Below are 20,073 nucleotides of genomic sequence, written 5' to 3' on the forward strand. Positions count from 1 at the left end.
ATCAAAGACATTAGACTTTAAGATAACTTGGTTTTTTCCTTGTGTTCATGATCAGACAGTGAATATTCAAGTTCTTTAAAAGTCGAATATCTTGAATATTGGGTCACCCATAACTTTTCTTGTTATGTCAGAGTTATGAGGACCAGTCTCGAACACACAGATGGGATTTCATTATCATGCTCTGTTTTTCAGAGAACAGATTCGTCAAAGGGTACCTTATACATGTATCTTGAGGAGCCCAGGGACCACAAAAGTTAGACGACCTCAGTTTTAATCTCAATCTCACTTTAAAAAAAAGTAAGAGATAGTGGAAAAGTGAGACTGAGATTTAAAGGGAGCTCATCTAACTCTTTCGCCCCCATTCCCTGGTTCTCTTAACTCTGACATAAATAAAAAGTTATTGGTACCCCACATCCAAGATATTCGACTTTAAAATAACTTGAATTTTCACTCTCTGAGCACAGTCAAAAATCAAGTTATTTAAAAGTATAATTATATCTTGGATATTGTTAAACCCATATCTATTCACTCCCATCAGACTTGTAAAAGACCGCAGTCCCATTTCGAAGAGGTAGGGACTTGGTAAGAGACTGACCGTAGCAAGTAATACCACCAGCTGTAGTCTTGCATCACTAGCCCACACCTGTGCCCAAACAGTCTACAGGTGTGCATAACCATTCCGTCATTTAAAAAGAAAATGAAGAAAAACGCCAATCTTACGCTAAACAAGATTAAGAAACTGTATAATAACCAACAAACAATAGTCATGAAAGTAAATAAAATTGTTGTATTAATACAATTTAAAGCAATAAAATCTAATCGGAGATTGACCTATATTTTTGTGAAAAAGCTAGCGTAAAATATTTTTCTCAGGTCACTGTAAGTTTCAACCAATCGATAAACAGGGCGTGTCAATTTCAGTCCTGTAAGTTTCAGCCGATGTACATTTCGACCAATCTATAAATGGGGCGTGCAGATTTCAGTCTGGCTGTTTCTATAGAGCTACGAATTAACTATAAGTTTCCGTAAGAAACGGAGGAAATTATACCTGGTGTGTGTGTGTGTGTGGTAATCTATAAGTCATGATTGCGAAAATTAGTTACTACGAACCAGGTTATCTTGGGTTAAGTTAAGTCATCGCGAATAAAATTTGTTTACTGTTATTTGTTGAGCACCCAGCTTTCTCCAATTGCAAGAATCTCACTGACACAAATGTAAATTTAAATTTAATTCTTACAGTACTCTCGTAGATAAGAATAATTGCATGTCAAATGAAATGAGACTTAAAATGAAATGCACACAATAAACACATTAAAAAGCTAAGACTATCTAAGCATATTTCAACAACCGTAATTAAATAGCTATTAGATTTCCTTTAAGATATTTTATGACAAAAAATGTTATTTTTTAAAATTCACAGATACAACACTAATTTTTGCAACAATAGTCAACATTGGAATTAACAAAGTCATAATGCTATTTTACATCTACATGCGCACTAAAAATAATTCTGTACATTTGACATCAAAATTTATCCACATTTATCCACAGTATGAAGAATACATGTTTATTTTATTATTTACAAAACCTTTCTATGTTTTTTTTTATGTTACCTTTTAAGTATATTACCACATGTCTATGATCATTCAAAGATCAAGTCCACTGAAACAATTAAAACCGTTCACCTTCACCTTTCATAATAATTTCTGACCTTCGCCAATGTCAATATTTGGTGAAACTTCAAGGTAATTTGTTTAGAGCTCAGCTGTTTGCCGTCATGTTAGTAAAATGATAGAGTGGAAGATTATATTAACCACATGGTTATTTTCCTTCATTCAGACTTCGAACAAGCTTTGGATTTTTAGAAGAATTGCTATTCAGTCATAACATCCCTGATACATGATTACGTAACCACTTAGTTATGACGTCATAGTTTTCATTCATCCAGTTGATGTTCGCCCTGTAAAAAGTTTTAAAAAAATGTTTACAACTGATTACGCGAAATTTAGAGTGTATGAAATGAAGAGAGAGAGAGAGAGAGAGAGAGAGAGAGAGAGAGAGAGACTTACTTAATAAGTGCTAGAGAGTTTAAAGTCTCCTTTCTCGCTACTTTAGGAGGCTTGTCTTTAAAAAGGGTTGATAGCTAAAACATAAATTTTAGAATTGTATATATGTAGAATATTCTCTTTTTGTATGTTTTGATTCAATCTAGAAAAAAAGTTGAAAAATATGGAGACAGAATAAAGGACTAGCAATCATACACACCTGGTTATGTTCAAATTCTGAGTTTACAAACTGTGTGACCTCACCAATCATCTCTCTAAGAAGGAAATTATCAAAACCAAACCTGAAAATAAAGTAATGAAATGTGTTTTTTAGCATAAATGTTGGAATGGGAAGTGGTTTGGATTCCACTTTTCTCAGAAAATTCAACGTCTAAAACTTTGTTTCAAAACAAAAATACAATATACCAAAAAAATATCAAATTTTATATATTTACATTCTACTGTGTTTTTCCATTAAATTCTGTAATCTTTAAATGCCTCTAAATGCAACAACTAATCACTATGTATTAATTTACCTGTAATTTACATAAGTAGTTCCCAAACAGTGATTTCTGTTATCGGTTAAAAAATATATGTCATAAATGTTGCCCAACCATGTTTTACAATTATTCAACAAAAAAGTTGATTATATTGTTATACACAAAATTGCGATATATCCAGGGATCTGTAAAAGGTCAGAAAACACTGTGATATCCAGTGTTGAGTAAAAGGAGAAATAAGAGTTGGATATCTAGCAATCAGTAAAAGGTTAGATAACATAGGGAAATTCAGAGATGAGTAAAAAGTGAAATAATATTCGAATATCTAAAATCAGTAAAAGATTAGAGAGCATGAGGATATCCAGAGATGAGTAAAAGGTGAACAAACATTCGGATATCTAGCAATCAGTAAAAGGTTAGATAAGATTGGGATATTCAGAGATGAGTTAAAAGTGAAATAACATTCGAATATCCAGAAATCAGTAAAAGATTAGAGAGCATTAGGATATCCAGAGATGAGTAAAAGGTGAACAAACATTCGGATAAGGTGGAATAACGTTAGGATATCTAGCAATCAGTAAAAGTTAGATAACATTGGGATATTCAGAGATGATTAAAAAGTGAAATAGCATTTGGATATCTAAAATCAGTAAAATGTTAGATAACATTGTGATATTCAGTGATAAGTAAAAGGTGAACTAACATTCGAATATCTACCATACAGAAAAAGGTTAGATAACATTGGGATATCCAGGGATCAGTAAAAGGTGATATAACATTCGAATATCTAGCAATCAGTAAAAGGTAAGATAACATTGGGATATTCAGAGATGAGTTAAAAGTGAAATAACATTCGAATATCCAGAAATCACTAAAAGATTAGATAGTATTAGGATATCCAGAGATGAGTAAAAGGTGAACTATCTAAAAATCTAAAAATAAGTAAAAAGTTAGATAACATTGGGATATTCAGTGATCAGTAAATGGCGAAATAACATTCGGATATACATGTATAGCAATCAGTAAAAGGTTAGATAACATGCGGATATCCAGAATTCAGTAAAAGATTTGATAGCATTAGGATATTCAGAGATGAGTAAAAGGTAAACTAACATTCGGATATCTAAAAATAAGTAAAAGGTTAGATAACATTGGGATATTCAGTGATTAGTAAATGGCGAAATAACATTCGGATATATAGCAATCAGTAAAATGTTAGATAACATCGGAATATCCAGAGATGAGGAAAAGGTGATATAACATTCGGATATCTAAAATCAGTAAAAGGTTAGATAATATTGGGATATTCAGTAATCGGCGAGATGTTAGATCACACTGGGATGATCATGCCAGTAAAACTAAAGATATGAGAGATGTAAATAAACTTTTAAAAGCCTCAACTGAAAGATAACTCACTCAATTATTTCATATTTAACGTTTTTCACAGAAAAGAATGAATTTACGTGTTAAATCACAGATAATGATACGAGGCGCTGATATTTGACATTTTAATTCAATGAGTGTCTAGACTAAACATTATTTGTTTGTTTAGGTTATTGATCTATTCAAGGTCAATGAAATCTTTCAAGAGTAGAACAAAAAGGACCTAAATATAAAGGGACCTAGACCTATTTGAGTTTTCCATTTTTTAAAATATAGAATGATTGGCATGGGTACATTCAATGCTTTGTTGAAATTTGAAAACCGAATATCGAGTTACAAGCAAGATACAGAGTCTGAAATTCTTTGTTTTGTAAACAAAGCTCGAGTCTTGATATTTTTTTTTACATATGTGGTGGATTACTGAAAGATATAACCAAATATAGCTTTCTTTTTTGGAAAATATTATTTATGAAAACACTGAATCAGTTTATCTTGTTTGTTATAAGTTGAATTATGTCAAAGAAACTGTAAGTATTATTTATTTGTGAACAAATATATTACTCGGGCTTTATCAATATCAATGAATTCTAACCTCTGAACCTCATAACTTTACTACTAACAATCATATTTTGGTCAGTCATTCATAATGCATAAAAAAAAATTGTACATTAAAAAAAAAGAATTTTTATCAAAATTGTGTCCGAGTTCCTTTAATTAAGGTGGTATAGGACATCTGTCAATATTATTGTGGTATAAAGTACATTATAATTGCGAGAGGTAAAGATTGTAAAACCCCAGGCGGGATTCGAAATCATGACATACATATTCCTAGTAAACCCTCTAAACCACTGCGCTACGCTCATGGAAGTGTCCCATACAACCTTAAGAATGCACATTACAACATTGCTTACTGTTCGTTCAATTTATCCCACTTCGTCATCAGTAAATGAAGGGAGATCATCCTTCCTAGGGGGCGCTTTGACAGATAACTGATCACCATTCTTACGTCTTGCATTCGAATCCGGTCGGGATCGAAAATCCAGTTCGCATACCTAAGCACAAAACAAAAAGACGACTCATATAACAAAACTATGAAATTATGAAGATCAAGGTCCATAATATTTATTTGAATTTAACTTGTAGTTTAAGTTTCTCATAAAAAAAATGTAAAAACAAATGATTACGATTTCTCGCGATCCAAAGCAAGCACTTTTTGAGCCTTTGTGAAAATAAGTGTATGTTATATCTTTCAAAAGAATAGTCATTTGTGACAATAATCTCTGATATTAATCGTTCATCAAGTAGATCTTAATCATTAATTCCTTACAAGTTACTGTTTACTAATTTTGTTTGGAGTGGAGGATAAATAGATGCCAACACATTACTATTGCGGAGTTTGCAAAAGAAGAAATTATTATTATAAAAAACTAAAGAGGCAGTAGCTACCCAGAGTAATAGATGCATGTAAGAGAAAGATCGACACATAGACAGTTAGGCAGACAGAGACACTGATGGACACACAGACAAAGACAGACGGACAGATAGACAGACGGACAGACACACAGGGAATACCTCCACAGTAGCCATGGTTTTTGGGACTGTCCAAGTGCGCTCATCAGCATCTCCCTCTCCACGGCCACGTTGGTTGCTTGTGACCTGTTCCAGACATAGTCCCATTCCTCTAGGCCTCCCTCCATCACCCCCACCGTGTAGATCACCGCGGAGTAGTCGCTGGGTAGTCTGCAATACAGAGACAATATATAATATTTGTTAAAGAGACTTCCCTATTCTACCACCACCGTATAAATCACAGCCGAGAAGTCGTTGGGTAGTCTGAAAATAAAGAAAATATATAATCTTTGTCTTAGAGACCGCCCTTTTTTACCCCCACCGTGTAAATCACTGCGGTCGCTGCGTGGTCTGGAAATACAATGCCAGCTATAGGTATTTTAGAGCAAATAGAGTGTTTGTTATAGAGACCTCCTTCTCCTACCCCACCGTGTAAATCACTGCGGTGTAGCAGTCGCTGGGTACGCTGGAAATACAGTACCAGCTAAAGATATTATAGAGAAAAGAGAGTGTTACTCATCAAACATACGGCAAAATAAAGTTTCTGTTTAAGGAAATATAAGGTGTCTTTTGTAGATAAGAATCAGTGTTCGTAAAAGAAAAATTCGTATGTGTTTAATTGAGAACAGTGTTAAAATAAAATAGAGTAGCTTTTGTACAGAAAAAAAATGTTTGTTATAAATTTGAGTGTTTATTGCAGAAAAATTGTCTCTTGTAAAGAGAAAATACATTGAATGCTATGGAATTAATAGAAAAAGAAATTAGTGTTTAGTGCTCGTTTATAGCCTTTAAATTCTAAAAGACCTAACTGTATACCGTTAAATGAATTTCTTTAGTTCAAACGTTAACCCCTATTATAGTTTGGTGTCTCCAGTTGCTTTTTATCTCCTCTTTTACAACTTGTAGAGTATCTTTTGCAATGCCTGTTTTAATATCATTAACTGACATAGGAAAATTCACAATAAATTATTACTGTTTTGATATAATTTACTTACAATGAAAATTGGTAACATAAGATAATTCATGATATGTTTATTATGTACTGTATTGTGGTAAAATGGCCTTATCGAAAACATATAAACCGTTCGATTATCATTTCTTCACATTGTGGAGATAGGAAAAAAAGAAAGAAAAAATGGAAGATATGTCGCGTCTGGTCTTAATTAAATGGTTTGTAGCCGCATTGTTGTGTGGTGCTTGTATTATCGAGATTCATAACAGTCTTTTACAAAAGGCCTGAATGTACTGCATGGACAAAATTGTACTGAAAGAAAATATAACAAACTGCTTACGTCATTCCTTCGCGCATCCAACGGTTGAACATCTCCTTGGCGTATTTTAGAGCCCTCTTGTGTCCAACTTCACACGCAAGCTTTAAGATGATCTGACGTAAGTATCTGTGTACAAATTAAGTCAGAGATCGTGATTTAAAGTTATCTTTAACATAAACAATAATAATAAGTTAGCATATTTCTTTGCAATACTATGCTTTTATCAAATATTTGATCTTTGTTCATGTTGGCGAACATACATTGTGATCAATTTTATGTATATGTTCTGGAACACTGTAAGATCACAAATGGTGTAATTATTAGATATTCATTCAATTTGGGAATGATATTTTTCAATCTGCTATTTGTTGTTCAGATATTTGTTTATTGCAGAATATTTTGTTTTTAATTTTAGGTATTCATTAGAGTTTGTTATAATGTATTGTTATCAGTTTTAGATATTTGTTAAAGTTTGGAATGATATTGTCCTTTACAAAAATTTAGATTATTGATAATCAAAATTTGTACATGACAACAAATTTTGATTATCAATAATCTAAATTTTTGTAAAGGACAATATATTGTAATTTTAGATATACCGGTATTTGTTGAAATAATACATTTTTATCAATTTTAGATGTTCGGTAGAGTTTGGAATAATATATTTCTTTCCATTTTAGATCTTTCTAAGTGTTTGTAATGATACATTGTTATCAATTTTAGATCTTTCTTAGTATTTGTAATCATATTTTGTTATCAATTTTAGATATTCATTAGACTTTAATAATATATTGTTATAAAATTTAGATATTCGTTAAAGTTTGAAAAAAATATATTGTTATCAATTTTCGATATCCGTTAGAGTTTGGAATAATATATTGCTATCAATTTTAAATATTTGTTACAGTTTGTAATAATATATTATTATCAGTTTCAAATAATAACCGGTGTCTTAACTTGTCTATCACACACAGTGTAAGTATAGGCAATCATATTGCATTGTTATCTTTTTTAAGATGTTTATTTCTGAAACGATTTACGTCACATATAGCGTCATTACTGGCAATTATGTAATGTTAATTAATTGTAGACATCTGTTCATCTTGACAATAATATATTGCTATCAAGTTTTGATAACTTTTAGAACCATTATTAGTTACATGATTTGAGGTTGACCTAAATTGGTTTAAATGTGGTTGGTACATGTATATATGGAATAGAGTGAACATATAGAATAGAGTGAACACGTATAAGCCATATTTGGTCTACTACAAACCTTATAACGACTACTAGTACAACTTACCATCTGCCAGTGTGTTGATGACAAAAAATATATAATGAAAGTAATATAAACCAAGCGTTTTATATTAATGTCACAAGTTTTAATTTATGTACACGCCCTGACGAAGTCAAGATGGCCAAGGAAGATTAATGTAAAGGTATTATATTTGGCGTGTTCGATATTTGGCGGAAATTAGTTTCTGAATTAGTTGGCGTGGATTTGAATTTGCGTATTCCTGAATGTGACTATTCTTATACACAAATGCATGGCATTTAGCAATGTACTTGATTTAGCGGAAGCCGCATTCTACCAAACGTGCTAAATTGAATACACAGCCAAATATATGAATGTGACTATTCTTATACTTATATACATTGCATTTAACGAATCACTTGATTTAGCGTAAGCTGCATTCTGTCAAACGCGCTAAATAGAATACACAGCCAAATATAGTCCGTTTACAGTATATTTTATACTGACGGTGTGTGGAATATACATGGTATCCACAGGACTGTTTTTGATTAACACATAGTTTCCTTCCAATGAAACAGGAAGGAAGATATCCATGCATGCGCCACGAGTAAGGTGTGGCAGTTATAGGCATTTTATAGCAAATAAAAGAACGGGAATGTAAATATATTAGGGTCTAACAACAGATCGAATATGTGCTCTGTTAAACAAATTTCAGTATACTTCTAGCTACGTATAATCTTCACTGAATTTTGAACAAGGTATATGTATCGGTTATACAAGCAATCTATCTCTAAGGTCTAATATACCATATATTTAGAACAAGATTCGCATAATTTATGAATGGCCGTTAAATCAAACACTTGGCCTTATTGTGTATATATGCTACTTAATCATTCGTGAAAATGTCTAAACAAAATAAGAGGGAAAACGCAGTTTGGCGCTGACTCTGACAACAAAGACTTTCTAATAGATATAAGGCCTCTCTCCAGCAGATATCAACGACCTTTGGACACGCAAAGCGGTCCGTGTCCGGTTCGGATTTTATTGATTCTTAATTTTAACTAGCTTCCGTCTAGAGAGAATCCATTAACGTGGATTGTGTTTCCTGGGTACAGTTGTCATCTACAATAACGTCACTTACCCTTACAATGTGGTTAAATTGACAGGCTAATTTTAAAATTTCCCATAACAGAGTTGTTCGTACAAACCAATAAACATGTAGAATTGGTTTTGGTTTTTGTTTTTAAGATTTCACACTCGTTAAATATTAGCCCTAAGGGTTAGGACTTTTAGTACAAACCAATATATGTGTAATACGAGAGTCAATTAAAAATACGAAGACTTTTGCCATAGCTATGTTATTTAACGTCATATGATTACTAAATTTAGAAGACATAATTTAGTTATTGTTTCAAATAATTTGAAATAAAAAAGTTTATATATTCCTTTATTTTTAAGAATTATTTAGAATCTTATCCTACAAACATGAGGTCAATATGCACGGTCAAAATTTGTGTTCTGTCAACAATAAACCATATTATGTTGAAAGTAATATCTCAATAAATTGGATTTAAAACCAAATATTTACATTTTTTAGCGTCTTTGTCTGTGATAACACTTTGTACCTATTTTGTACTATACTGTCCAATAACTTCAAATGACGTATGATTGGGGCACCAGCGGGGTTTGCTTACTTATATTTAAACATTTAATAGTACAGTGACTGAAAAATATTTAAATATAAGGAATAAGGGATTATTCTTTGAATATTATGAAGTGATAAGTTCGGTCGGGGTGTTGTCAAATCTATCATAATGCCCTTCGGGCTTTATTGGATTTGATCACGCCCAAACCAAAATTATCACCTTAATAATATGTAATATTAAAACCTAAAATTAGGAATTGCCCTGATATTCTATGTACCAAATAATGACGGGATACATAGATTTGTTGAACAGATATCAGTAACTAAAGACAAATAGTCATCCTTAAAATTTATTTAAAACGTTGACGTCGCCGGACGTTACGGCGCAACGAAATTATAAATAGTATGGATTTAACTCGAATAAAAAAGAAAAAATCCCAATGAAAATGCTCAATGTTGGAAAAAATAAGTAAAATATTATTTGCATATTTGTATTTGTAACTCATACATTTTGTGGGGTTGCGGTAACTGTATTTTGGACACCAAACAGAACGAAAGAGACTAAAATATCTAAATACTTTGTCAAAAGAATAAACAACGTAATCTGTCATTAAGGGATTTTCTTACTGTAAACGAAGAGACATGCTGTTAAAAATACGGAAACTTCGAGGAATAAACTAATGGTTTTCGAGCACAAAAGATCATGGTATAAAAATTGGATATTTCTTTTAGCTGCACGTGAGTCATCTTGACTTATGTTTTCCACGTTACCATGCACCGTGGTGACAAAACATGTTGATTTTAAAACCGGGTAACAAAAATACCCTCTCATCAAGTGTAATGAAACTTCGTATATCAATAAAATATGTGTTTTTGCATAACTTAATCTGTTAGTTATGACTTGTATGATAGACCGCCCAAATGTCGTCGTAGTTTTTGATTGACCCTCTTATTTGTTTTGTTAAATTTCATATACATGAAATTTTTATCACAACGTTGACGTGTTGTTTATGACTGTATGTATCTTAAATGAATGCATCTATTTTAAACATATGTTACATGAGAATAACATCTTTGGAACAGCTTCAGCTTTTTAAAAAAAAAAATCATTTTTTTTGCTAAAATATTGGGATTCTACCGATAAGTAATAATTTGGTCAAAAATACCATTATACCACATGTATGCAAAATTCTATACTAGATCTGCTGATGAGTTATTTGTTGACTATCCAGCGTCCACGAGATTTACTTCCCTTCATAGACGAAAATCATTGACAAATATATTTTTGTTATCGTTGTTTCTGATAACAGGCATAAGGCATGACTTGGAAACCTTGACTTTTGACCTCAAACCGTAATCAAAGTTATTAGACGGCTACACAACAAAGAAAATGATTATTTATTTGACAACAAGAGTCACCCAATAAATACCTCTCCGGAAGCACCCCCTCCATTGTCATATCCAGCGAGTCGTATACAGGCGCCACCAGGTCACGAAGATACTTCTAAATGCAGAAATAAACGATGGACAGAAAATCAATATCCGGATAATGAGCAATCAGCATTGGAACTATAACCACAATGTGCAGTTAATAAAATAAGAAGAGGAGAACGTCAAATGGCCCTGTCAGCGTGGATTATTTTTGAGTGTATAACGATGGCCGTGCGATGCATGCCGTCCGCCGATTTAGACAATGATCGGAAAATGGACGTCGTCTTTGATTTGTCAGAGATTGAGTGATGGCGTCAGGCTATGATTTGGACATTTAGGTGATTCAGCCCATGTTTGAACTAAAGAATATTGTTTACAAGGGAATGAGGGTTCTCTTTTGCCTCCTGTCTCTTTCACGAAGTTCCGATTTTGGAAAAAGGGAAATTGAAAAAATGGACTATATCATTATCCTTAAACTTAACGTTTTTGCTTTGATCCAGATCGAGAAAGCAGTTTATTTTAAAAAGAATTTCAAAAAACAAATCTAACAGCTATCGGGAAATAGATTAGATTCTTTGTTTTAATGATAAATGAAAAGTCGTCAAACATCCGTAAGAATATATAAGAACTTAATAGCTTGCCCCATTATTTTTCTTGATATTAAAAAGTTAAAGACCTTCCCCAAGTGAAAATGAGTACAACACAAATATGGACTTAATTATTGTTACTAGTACCATAAACTATGTTTGTATTTTATTAATTGTATGAAATTAAACCAAAACAAGTTTATTCTAATGTCCCCGTATTGCTTTCTGATGACTTTTTTATATTATTACATAAAGGGTTTTTTTGGCAAAATTATATGTTAGAAGAATATTTCAGGTCTTCAAATATGCGTACTTGTGCAAGTACATAACAGGCAGGTTTATTTATATGAAAAATGAAGCATTTATATTTTTGTAAGTCAATTCCTATCAACCAACAAACAAAATTTTGTTGAAACACTCATTACAAATGTATATTTCATCATTTTATATCGTTATATCCTTTAAACAAAAAGTGGCTAAGATAAGTCCGAAGTATTCTCAATTTGAAATTTCGCTACTTTAAACGGAAGTCTTCCCAACTTTTAACAATAAATTTTGGACCAAAATCGTGACCATGCCCTGAAACAGGAAACAAAAATTGTGGCATATAGATCTGCGATCCACAGCTGCAGGATTGCAAAAGAAAAGAAACAATTTTCAATATATGACATGCAATTTTTTGTGTACATGTAATCTGTATTGCAGTGTACATGAACCCAGCATTTATAAACACACTTGCATATTTAACCTAATATTTATAAACACACCTGCATGAGAACATATGCCCCCGACTTTGATATTGAGCTCCGGATGTACTCAACCGAGTCCATGAATGCAGTCCACGGGGCGTAGCCTCGTTCGTGTTTCAGGTATGTCGTCATGTTCAAGGCTACGTCATAATGAAGAAGCTTAGCTCTGAAAATATTGTTATGGAATACGGAACGTGTTGTTAGACATTTACGCATTGAAAATAATAATTGTTTTGATTCCCTGTCTCTCTGTCTCTGTCTGTCTCTCTCTCTCTCTCTCCCATACCTTGCTAAATTGAAGGAATCTCCTATTAGTCCAGCCCTGTTTGCCTCAGGAAATACCTTAAAAACCAATGTACTAATGTTAATGAACAAATATGTCAATATCTCATGATTTTGGATATTTCATTTAATCAAGGTTTTTTTAAACATATTGTATTAGGTCAATATACCCAAATGGATAGGGCAGCAGGCTTTGCTTATGTAATCCTTCTCCAAAACCGTGAAGTACTAGTTCATTGATGGATAAATATTAATTTGCAAAAGATTGTATTATGGCAATGTATGTCTTATATACAAGCACATGAACATTTGATTGAAGGGTAAAAAACAACGTTGTTTTATAACGTTGTTGCACTGTTGCTTTTTTGTTACGAAACAAAAAAGAGCGACTCGCTCTCATCAAACTAAGTATTGATATACATGTACAGATATTCAATGCATACTTAACAAACCATGAGATATATTAATAACTCTACATTTTGTTTTCCATCCAAACACAACTAGTATTATTCTAAAAAGAAAAATAACAAGTTCATTTTTTTTTCAATCTAATCTGATGTAAATGTGTTCTTATTAATTTGTATACATATATCTTTTTCAGGGGGTTTGAAAAGTCCTAAAATGAAAAAGGCTTGTCCTTTTATTTTTGTACGGCAACAGACCATCGCGTGTTCAAATATAGAATTTATATTAGCAAATTTGCCTCTCTTTTTTACAGGCTATACAATTATAATAAGCCATATTGTCACACATAATTTAAAATTGAAGGGAATGCTAAGCTTGTATGTATATATTTTAGAAAATATTTTGAGCCATGTTTCATCCCTTCTGGTATGAATAAAACAATGCTTCGTGTCTACATTTTTTTTTTTTATATTGGAATGATTGTGCATTGAATTCAATCTTACTGAAATGTTTTATAATTTGAATTTATCAGATGTCATGTTGTAAATTTTGCATTTACTGCGACCTTGCAACTTCAAAATTTGCAACAAGACACAAATGAATATTTGAAACAATAACCTTAGAATCTTACAGAATGATTTAAATGCAGTTGCTCGGCTAGCTTTCCCCACATGCTGACTTCGTAATTGACCCTGTAAAATCCTATGAATTCATGATTCGCCAATATCCATCTGTCCTTAGTCCTAGGAATCACAGCTGTAATGAACAATAGGAAACATAGCTTATAGTTTGTTTCAGGTGTAAGAGCTTTGTTCAACAAGTGTTAAGAAATTCGTCACCGTTCTTTAGATATCTGAGAAAAAACGTTTTGGGGACCAGTCCCTTATCTCCTTATTGGGGCCACTGAACCAAATTTTGAAGGTTGCATGTTGGTAAGTACATCATATTTAGCATCTTTTCTTCTATACTGCATTGCAAAATATTTTTCCTCTTTGAAATATAAGTGATAAAAGTTTTGAACTTTTGACCCCTTAAAACCCGTAATTGTGTAAAACATGAGAAAATCGTTACACTGTTATGCTACATAAATATAAAGATAAACATATTTGCTTCTATAATATATAAAAATATATAAATAGGGGAATGGTCACTTTTTTTTAGTCAAAAATCATTTTTGTTCAATATTAATATTTACAATGCTTCAATAAGGCATTTATAACCGGCAACCAAAATTTGAGTGTCAATCGCAAAGGCGAGCATGAAGTATGAAGACTTATCAATATATTTCCTTAATATTCAAAATACTTGTATACATTTTACCTGATGATTCATTCATCCAGATTAACTGTACTTCGTCATCATCCTCTGTTATATATGTAAACGGCACAACCCATGTAAAACTGAAAAAGGTAGCAATCGGAAAATTTTAAGTAAGATGTGCTTATAGAGGACTCGATGGTTATGGCCATTTTAAGACTAAACTGTTAAGTTAAGACAGATACAAGTGAAACATCAAACCACTCGAAGAGGGCACGATGGTGATGCATGGCTATTGACTAATTTTATCTTCTAATGAAGATGAATTTAGTATAAAGATAATGGTTAATGAAAGAATTTGGAGAGAATTAAAAAGCTTAAATATTTTGAACTTTCATTAAATTTTAGTTTATATTCAAATATATTATATCAACAAATTTAAGCTTATCTGTGTTGACAACATAGCTGTAAGGTAAAAATCAAAGTACCGAAGTACTGACGGGAGTTGATTTAGTCGATGTTTATTTATTTTAAAATCAATGATATGTTATTTTGCATAACAAGTACATGTAGTTTCTAATTTGTATTTGAATTACGCACATTTTTATAATATGAATTTTTGGACTTTTTCGACAAGAATGTCGAGAAACTCTCAAATGAATCATGTTCAATAATATTTAAAGATAAAAATGATTCAATCAAACTATGTATCAGTAATAAAAATATTTCTCGAAAATTGTATGGATCCAAGCAATATTGAACTCTAGTCTCGTTCAACCAAACGCTCGGCTGACATCGTATATCTCCGACAAGCAAGAGAGACTCTCTGCTTGTCGGAGATTTACGGAGACAGCCGAGCGTCGAGTTGAACGAGACTACATTGAACTCTGGCGTAGGAATACATACGACTGCAAAAAAATCTAAATTGTTCGTTCCATCTAAAATCTGACTTTTTTCAAGGTATTTATAAATACGTTTCCTTGAAAAACAATGCTTTAGCATACATTACATCGAATTTATCAATTATGTTCAAGACCTAGGTTTTGTCAGCAGCGATGATTTGTGCTGAGAACCAAACACTGTTTCACTTTCGGTTTGTCTGAGTAACTGCATAGGAGAGTTGATTAAAATCAACTCCCAAATACTGTGAATATACAACATGTTTTTATTCGCAAGGCTTGTCGAGTTGAGAAGGCTTACTGTTTTAAAATTCCTAGATCGAGAAACAGTATAGAAACACAACTTAAACGTTCTGTTTACGTCGCATCGTCAGAATCAACTTCTATGTTCTTGATAGCTTAGTATGACTAGAATTGCAGTATTTTTTATTGAATTTATTTGTTTTCCTTCATCTTTAATGTTTGAATTTGCAGCAAATTCAACAAATTATTACATTCATTAAAATGATCCTTTTATTTGGTTGTAGAAACATTGATGTGGAATATACGATTTTTTTTCATGAAAACTAGATCACTGAGGCTAATGGCTGTGTCAAAAAAGGTTCTGGAAGAATCTAAAGCAATAAAACAATTCAAACTGCTTATGTATATACATCTTTCTTACGATGTCCTTTTGAATATATCCAAGGAAAAGCCGCTTTAATTATTTAACTAAGCCATACTTGTTTCCTCGGTTCCTTGCTTTGTTTACAATATCGATAAACGATATGTTGTCAAGACTATTTTAATGGTTTATTCAATCAGAGTCCTCAAATTACAAATTTAACAAACACTCCGAATGAGTTTGATATTTAATAAAAACCCAAAAATTAAAGGATTAATATAGTGACGTTATAAGAAATTAATAGTGGCGCAAAATCATACGTGCATGTAATAAAATTTACTCGGAGTCCATAAGTACACTGGTCTCTAACTTTGTTTATGTTTATGTTCACATTTAAAGAAATGTATAATTATGATTTAAGGATTGGTATTGAAAAGAAATTCTAATTAGAATATGATCAGCTCTCCACTCCTCAAAAGACAAATAAAATTTGAGGTTTGACAAAGTTTGTACCTGTTTCTTTAATTGATATTTGGTACATACATAATATATTCTTAACTTCAATAAGCCCCTTCCAGACATATTTTAACACATACTTATTTGTGTTAAGATCAAAACAGATTTGTTTTGATTTAAAAGGAGCGCGTTTTACATTGCCTACGTCACTCAAAAGTATATAACGTTTACGAAGTTACCACGTTCGTGTGAAAATCAAGGGACGACATGTTGGTTTATGTTCGCTTGTTACTCACGAGATGACTAAGAGTCTAGTGTACAGTGTTGGCACTTTTAGTATTTTCTCTGAAATCAACAAGACATGTCCGACTTTTGAGCTAAGACTACGCAATCAGTGCATATTTCACTTGAAACTGCGTCATTTTAAACTTGTTTTGAATAAAAAATTATATACCTACGTCCTACTAAAACTCCAAGGTCTTGTTAAAATGATTCTATTTTTTCAAGGCTGCACGTTAACTATTAGTTTAACGTCTTTATTTGCCAACCCACCGACTGACTAATTAAGTTGAAATAGCACTTCAAATACGCTTGTGTAAATTGGAATTCTGGGTATGCATGAAATTGTCCGTGTTAAAGAAATTCGTAGATGTTATGAAAGAGCATGAAGTCAATTAAAAACAACATGCACAGTTGATGCTGACAACTGCAAAATAAAAGGGTTTCCAGTCATGAATTGTATAATTGTACACCGTTACACACTTCTTTCCTCTTGTACATGCATTTATAAAAAATAAATGTACACCTGCATATTATTATGGACATTGACACTATATAAATATCTTATATTTTGATAGATTGTGTATTCTCTTTAAATCTTAAATTATTATTCCAGTGGCTAACTTTTGTTGCCTTTTAAAAAGCCAACATTGAGAGCTAACATTGTAGACATTATTCAAAAAATATTTTGTTAAGAAACATAACGAAACCGTTCTGTTTTCGTCGCGTCTTCAGGATCATATTCTTACATCTTGAAAGCTGATGTGAATTGCAGTTTTTAAACGCTACATATATATCATTTTTAATGTAAAAACTCAACACTTTTTTTACTTTATTTGAAATAATCATTTAAATAGATTTTTATTTTTTGTGATATTGATGTTAAATATACAGGAACATTTTCGAAAACTATGTCACTAAAGCGTTGAAGCGAGTGGCTCAGTCAAAAAAAGTTCGGACCGGAAGTATTTGATAAAACATCACTCGTTTATCACACGGATAGTAGATATCACACGTATGCGACAATTAAATATATTTAAAATATTTTGTTACTAAATCATATTCGATCAAAATTTTGAGCAAATGTAAATAATAGTTAATTGTAACTATGATTTAATTCTGCAATACTTCATGCATTAAATAAACCTTGAAAAAAAAATCATTTTTATAAATGATGAAAAGCGAATTGTTTTCTTTGAAGAAGATAATTTGTTTACTGTTGAGCTGTAAATGTGAGTGTACGATATGGTACATTTAAAAGCGGCGTGTTGTTACTTAACACATGTGCTGTAGATATAATATTTCTATCATGGTCTAATCTAGAGTGTATGAGACCTTATAGAAAGTATAGGGAAAACCCATTTTGGGATCTACAGTCTTTGAAAGAAAAAATCATTGAAATTAAATAAACTTTATTTCGGTTTTTTTCTTAATTTCTTTATTGATATCCATACCGGTTATAGCCGCGGGGTAAGATCATTAAATAATGTGTTCGAAACCTGCTCGGGACTTTCTATTTCGTCAAAAAATACTGGTGCATTTTGAATCGGTAGTAATATATTTTAGATGCCATGTTGTGATAACAAACAGTGTTCGAAATCAATAGTCCAAAGAAAAAAAATAGGACAGAACAAACACAGACCTCCAAATACATAGAGGTAGGATCAGGTGCCTAGGGGGAGTGGGCATCCCCTGCTGACCGGTCACACCCGCCGTGTGCTCTGTGTCGTAATCGGAAAAAAACCCCGGAAAAGTCCGTAGACAATTAGGTGATTAATTATGGTCTAACAATTAGTATAAAACAAAACGAAAAAATCCCGTAAACAAAGATGAGGTACTATCACCCACATTTGAAATATAGAATTCACGTTCACCGCCTTATATTCCGAGTTATTTGCCAACTGTAGCCTAAGACTTTACAGGCTTAAAGGCTTGAGGATAACATAAAGGAATACACCCGGGCTATATCCCAACACAACCACTGACTGGAAAAACGAATCTTTATCCTTTAATTTGTCACCAATTCAATATTCTTTCATTTCCAAAACATCTTTCCTTTACGCTGTACATAGATTTGGAATATATATGTGTTCAATTGTGACGTCACTTTACAATGCAGGAAAACCTACAAATTGCATTGTGACAGCATTTTGTAAACTCACAATGTTATGTTAGTGTACAGACACACGTTTTGTTGACAAATAAGACCTCGTTTTAAAAACCATACAGAAAATATCATAATTTTGTATCTGCTTCCTTATTTTAAAAAAGCTGAGTTTAATATTATTTAGATAATATATGAATGAAATCAAACTTACCTGTCTGAGCTACCGTTAACGTCCGTCTCATTATTATTGTCTAAAAGGAACCTGTTTTGGGTCAGATGAAAGAAGTCAGCCTGCGCGCGCATCGTAATTACCGGATATCCCATTTGACGTGTCCATGTCGTCATCACTGATCTGATGTCATACTGGTTATCCACTGCCTTCAAAAAAAATTTAACATACTCAAATTTATTTTTTAAGGATAAACGTGGATCGCTGGCTTTTTTTATAGCTCAAGGGTGTTTTTATTTTACATGGATCGGCCAATAGGCTTTATAAAGACAACATCTCAGTTTTCGTTTGAAATTTTGATTTGTTGATAATTGGTACCAAAAAAAAAACCGTACAAAAATGGATGGAAAAGAACCAATGATAAATAGCCTTAGATTTCTTTTAATCTCTCAAGACAGGGAAAGTATGTAAGTAAATTTATTCAGGAAGATTTCAGCTTCAATATGCATTATAAAAAAAGCTTGATTTGGTTTAGAAAAACTTTAAAGCATATATTTGTCGTCATTTGGCGTTGATTAATTATTCTATAGCATAGCTTGCACGTCAATTTAACGCGTTTTTAGAAAGTAGCTTTTTATAAAAATGTATATACATGACATATAGCAATGAACTTTATTCGGAAGCTGTATTCGGTAAATAAAGTACACAACCAAATAAAATATGTTTACTTAATTCAAGGAATATGTCCCGATTTCCACTTATGTTACGATACTGATGCGTTCGATCCTTCATTTCGACATTTGGAATCGCTTCATTTACATTCGTATACTTTTCCTGAATTTACGCTATTTCACGGTTGATATTGTATTATTACTTTACATTTACTATATTTGTACACCTTCTGAATACTTTGAAACTTTTGCATCACGGAACACCGGAATTGTTGTGTTAATTAAATTGTTCTTACATGGGTGAAGTAAACATTCATTTACCAACGTAAAACTGATGGAAAAACTATAATTATCGAACCACTAGTATCCGTTCCAAATATCTAATTTAAATAAAACCTAAATACTTGTTTACAAGACTTCCATGTTGGTAAAAGAACTTGTTAAAATTTTGGCCCAGAATATCTTGTTTAAAAGTTTTAGGCAGATATAATGGTTAATAGAGTGACCAT

The 20,073-nt window shown here is 32.1% G+C and overlaps 1 protein-coding gene across 1 annotated transcript in view; it reads right to left on the reverse strand.

Annotated features, from left to right (window-relative positions):
• Window positions 1–1,213: 1,213 nt before the first annotated feature.
• LOC128173422 (glutamyl aminopeptidase-like) overlaps window positions 1,214–20,073 on the reverse strand; it is a 44,307-nt gene continuing 25,447 nt past the window's right edge. The window contains exons 10-21 of the mRNA XM_052839093.1: window positions 18,936–19,102; window positions 14,443–14,522; window positions 13,754–13,878; window positions 12,722–12,777; window positions 12,454–12,601; window positions 11,099–11,172; window positions 6,790–6,894; window positions 5,501–5,668; window positions 4,840–4,980; window positions 2,266–2,347; window positions 2,070–2,143; window positions 1,214–1,960 (exon numbers count right to left, since the gene is read on the reverse strand). Of these exons, the coding sequence (XP_052695053.1) occupies window positions 1,882–1,960; window positions 2,070–2,143; window positions 2,266–2,347; window positions 4,840–4,980; window positions 5,501–5,668; window positions 6,790–6,894; window positions 11,099–11,172; window positions 12,454–12,601; window positions 12,722–12,777; window positions 13,754–13,878; window positions 14,443–14,522; window positions 18,936–19,102 (1,299 nt within the window). The 3' untranslated portion in view covers window positions 1,214–1,881. The remainder of the gene's footprint in view (window positions 1,961–2,069; window positions 2,144–2,265; window positions 2,348–4,839; window positions 4,981–5,500; window positions 5,669–6,789; window positions 6,895–11,098; window positions 11,173–12,453; window positions 12,602–12,721; window positions 12,778–13,753; window positions 13,879–14,442; window positions 14,523–18,935; window positions 19,103–20,073) is intronic.

This window comes from Crassostrea angulata, chromosome 2, assembly GCF_025612915.1.
Source record: "Crassostrea angulata isolate pt1a10 chromosome 2, ASM2561291v2, whole genome shotgun sequence".
In the NCBI taxonomy this organism is placed as follows: domain Eukaryota; kingdom Metazoa; phylum Mollusca; class Bivalvia; order Ostreida; family Ostreidae; genus Magallana; species Magallana angulata.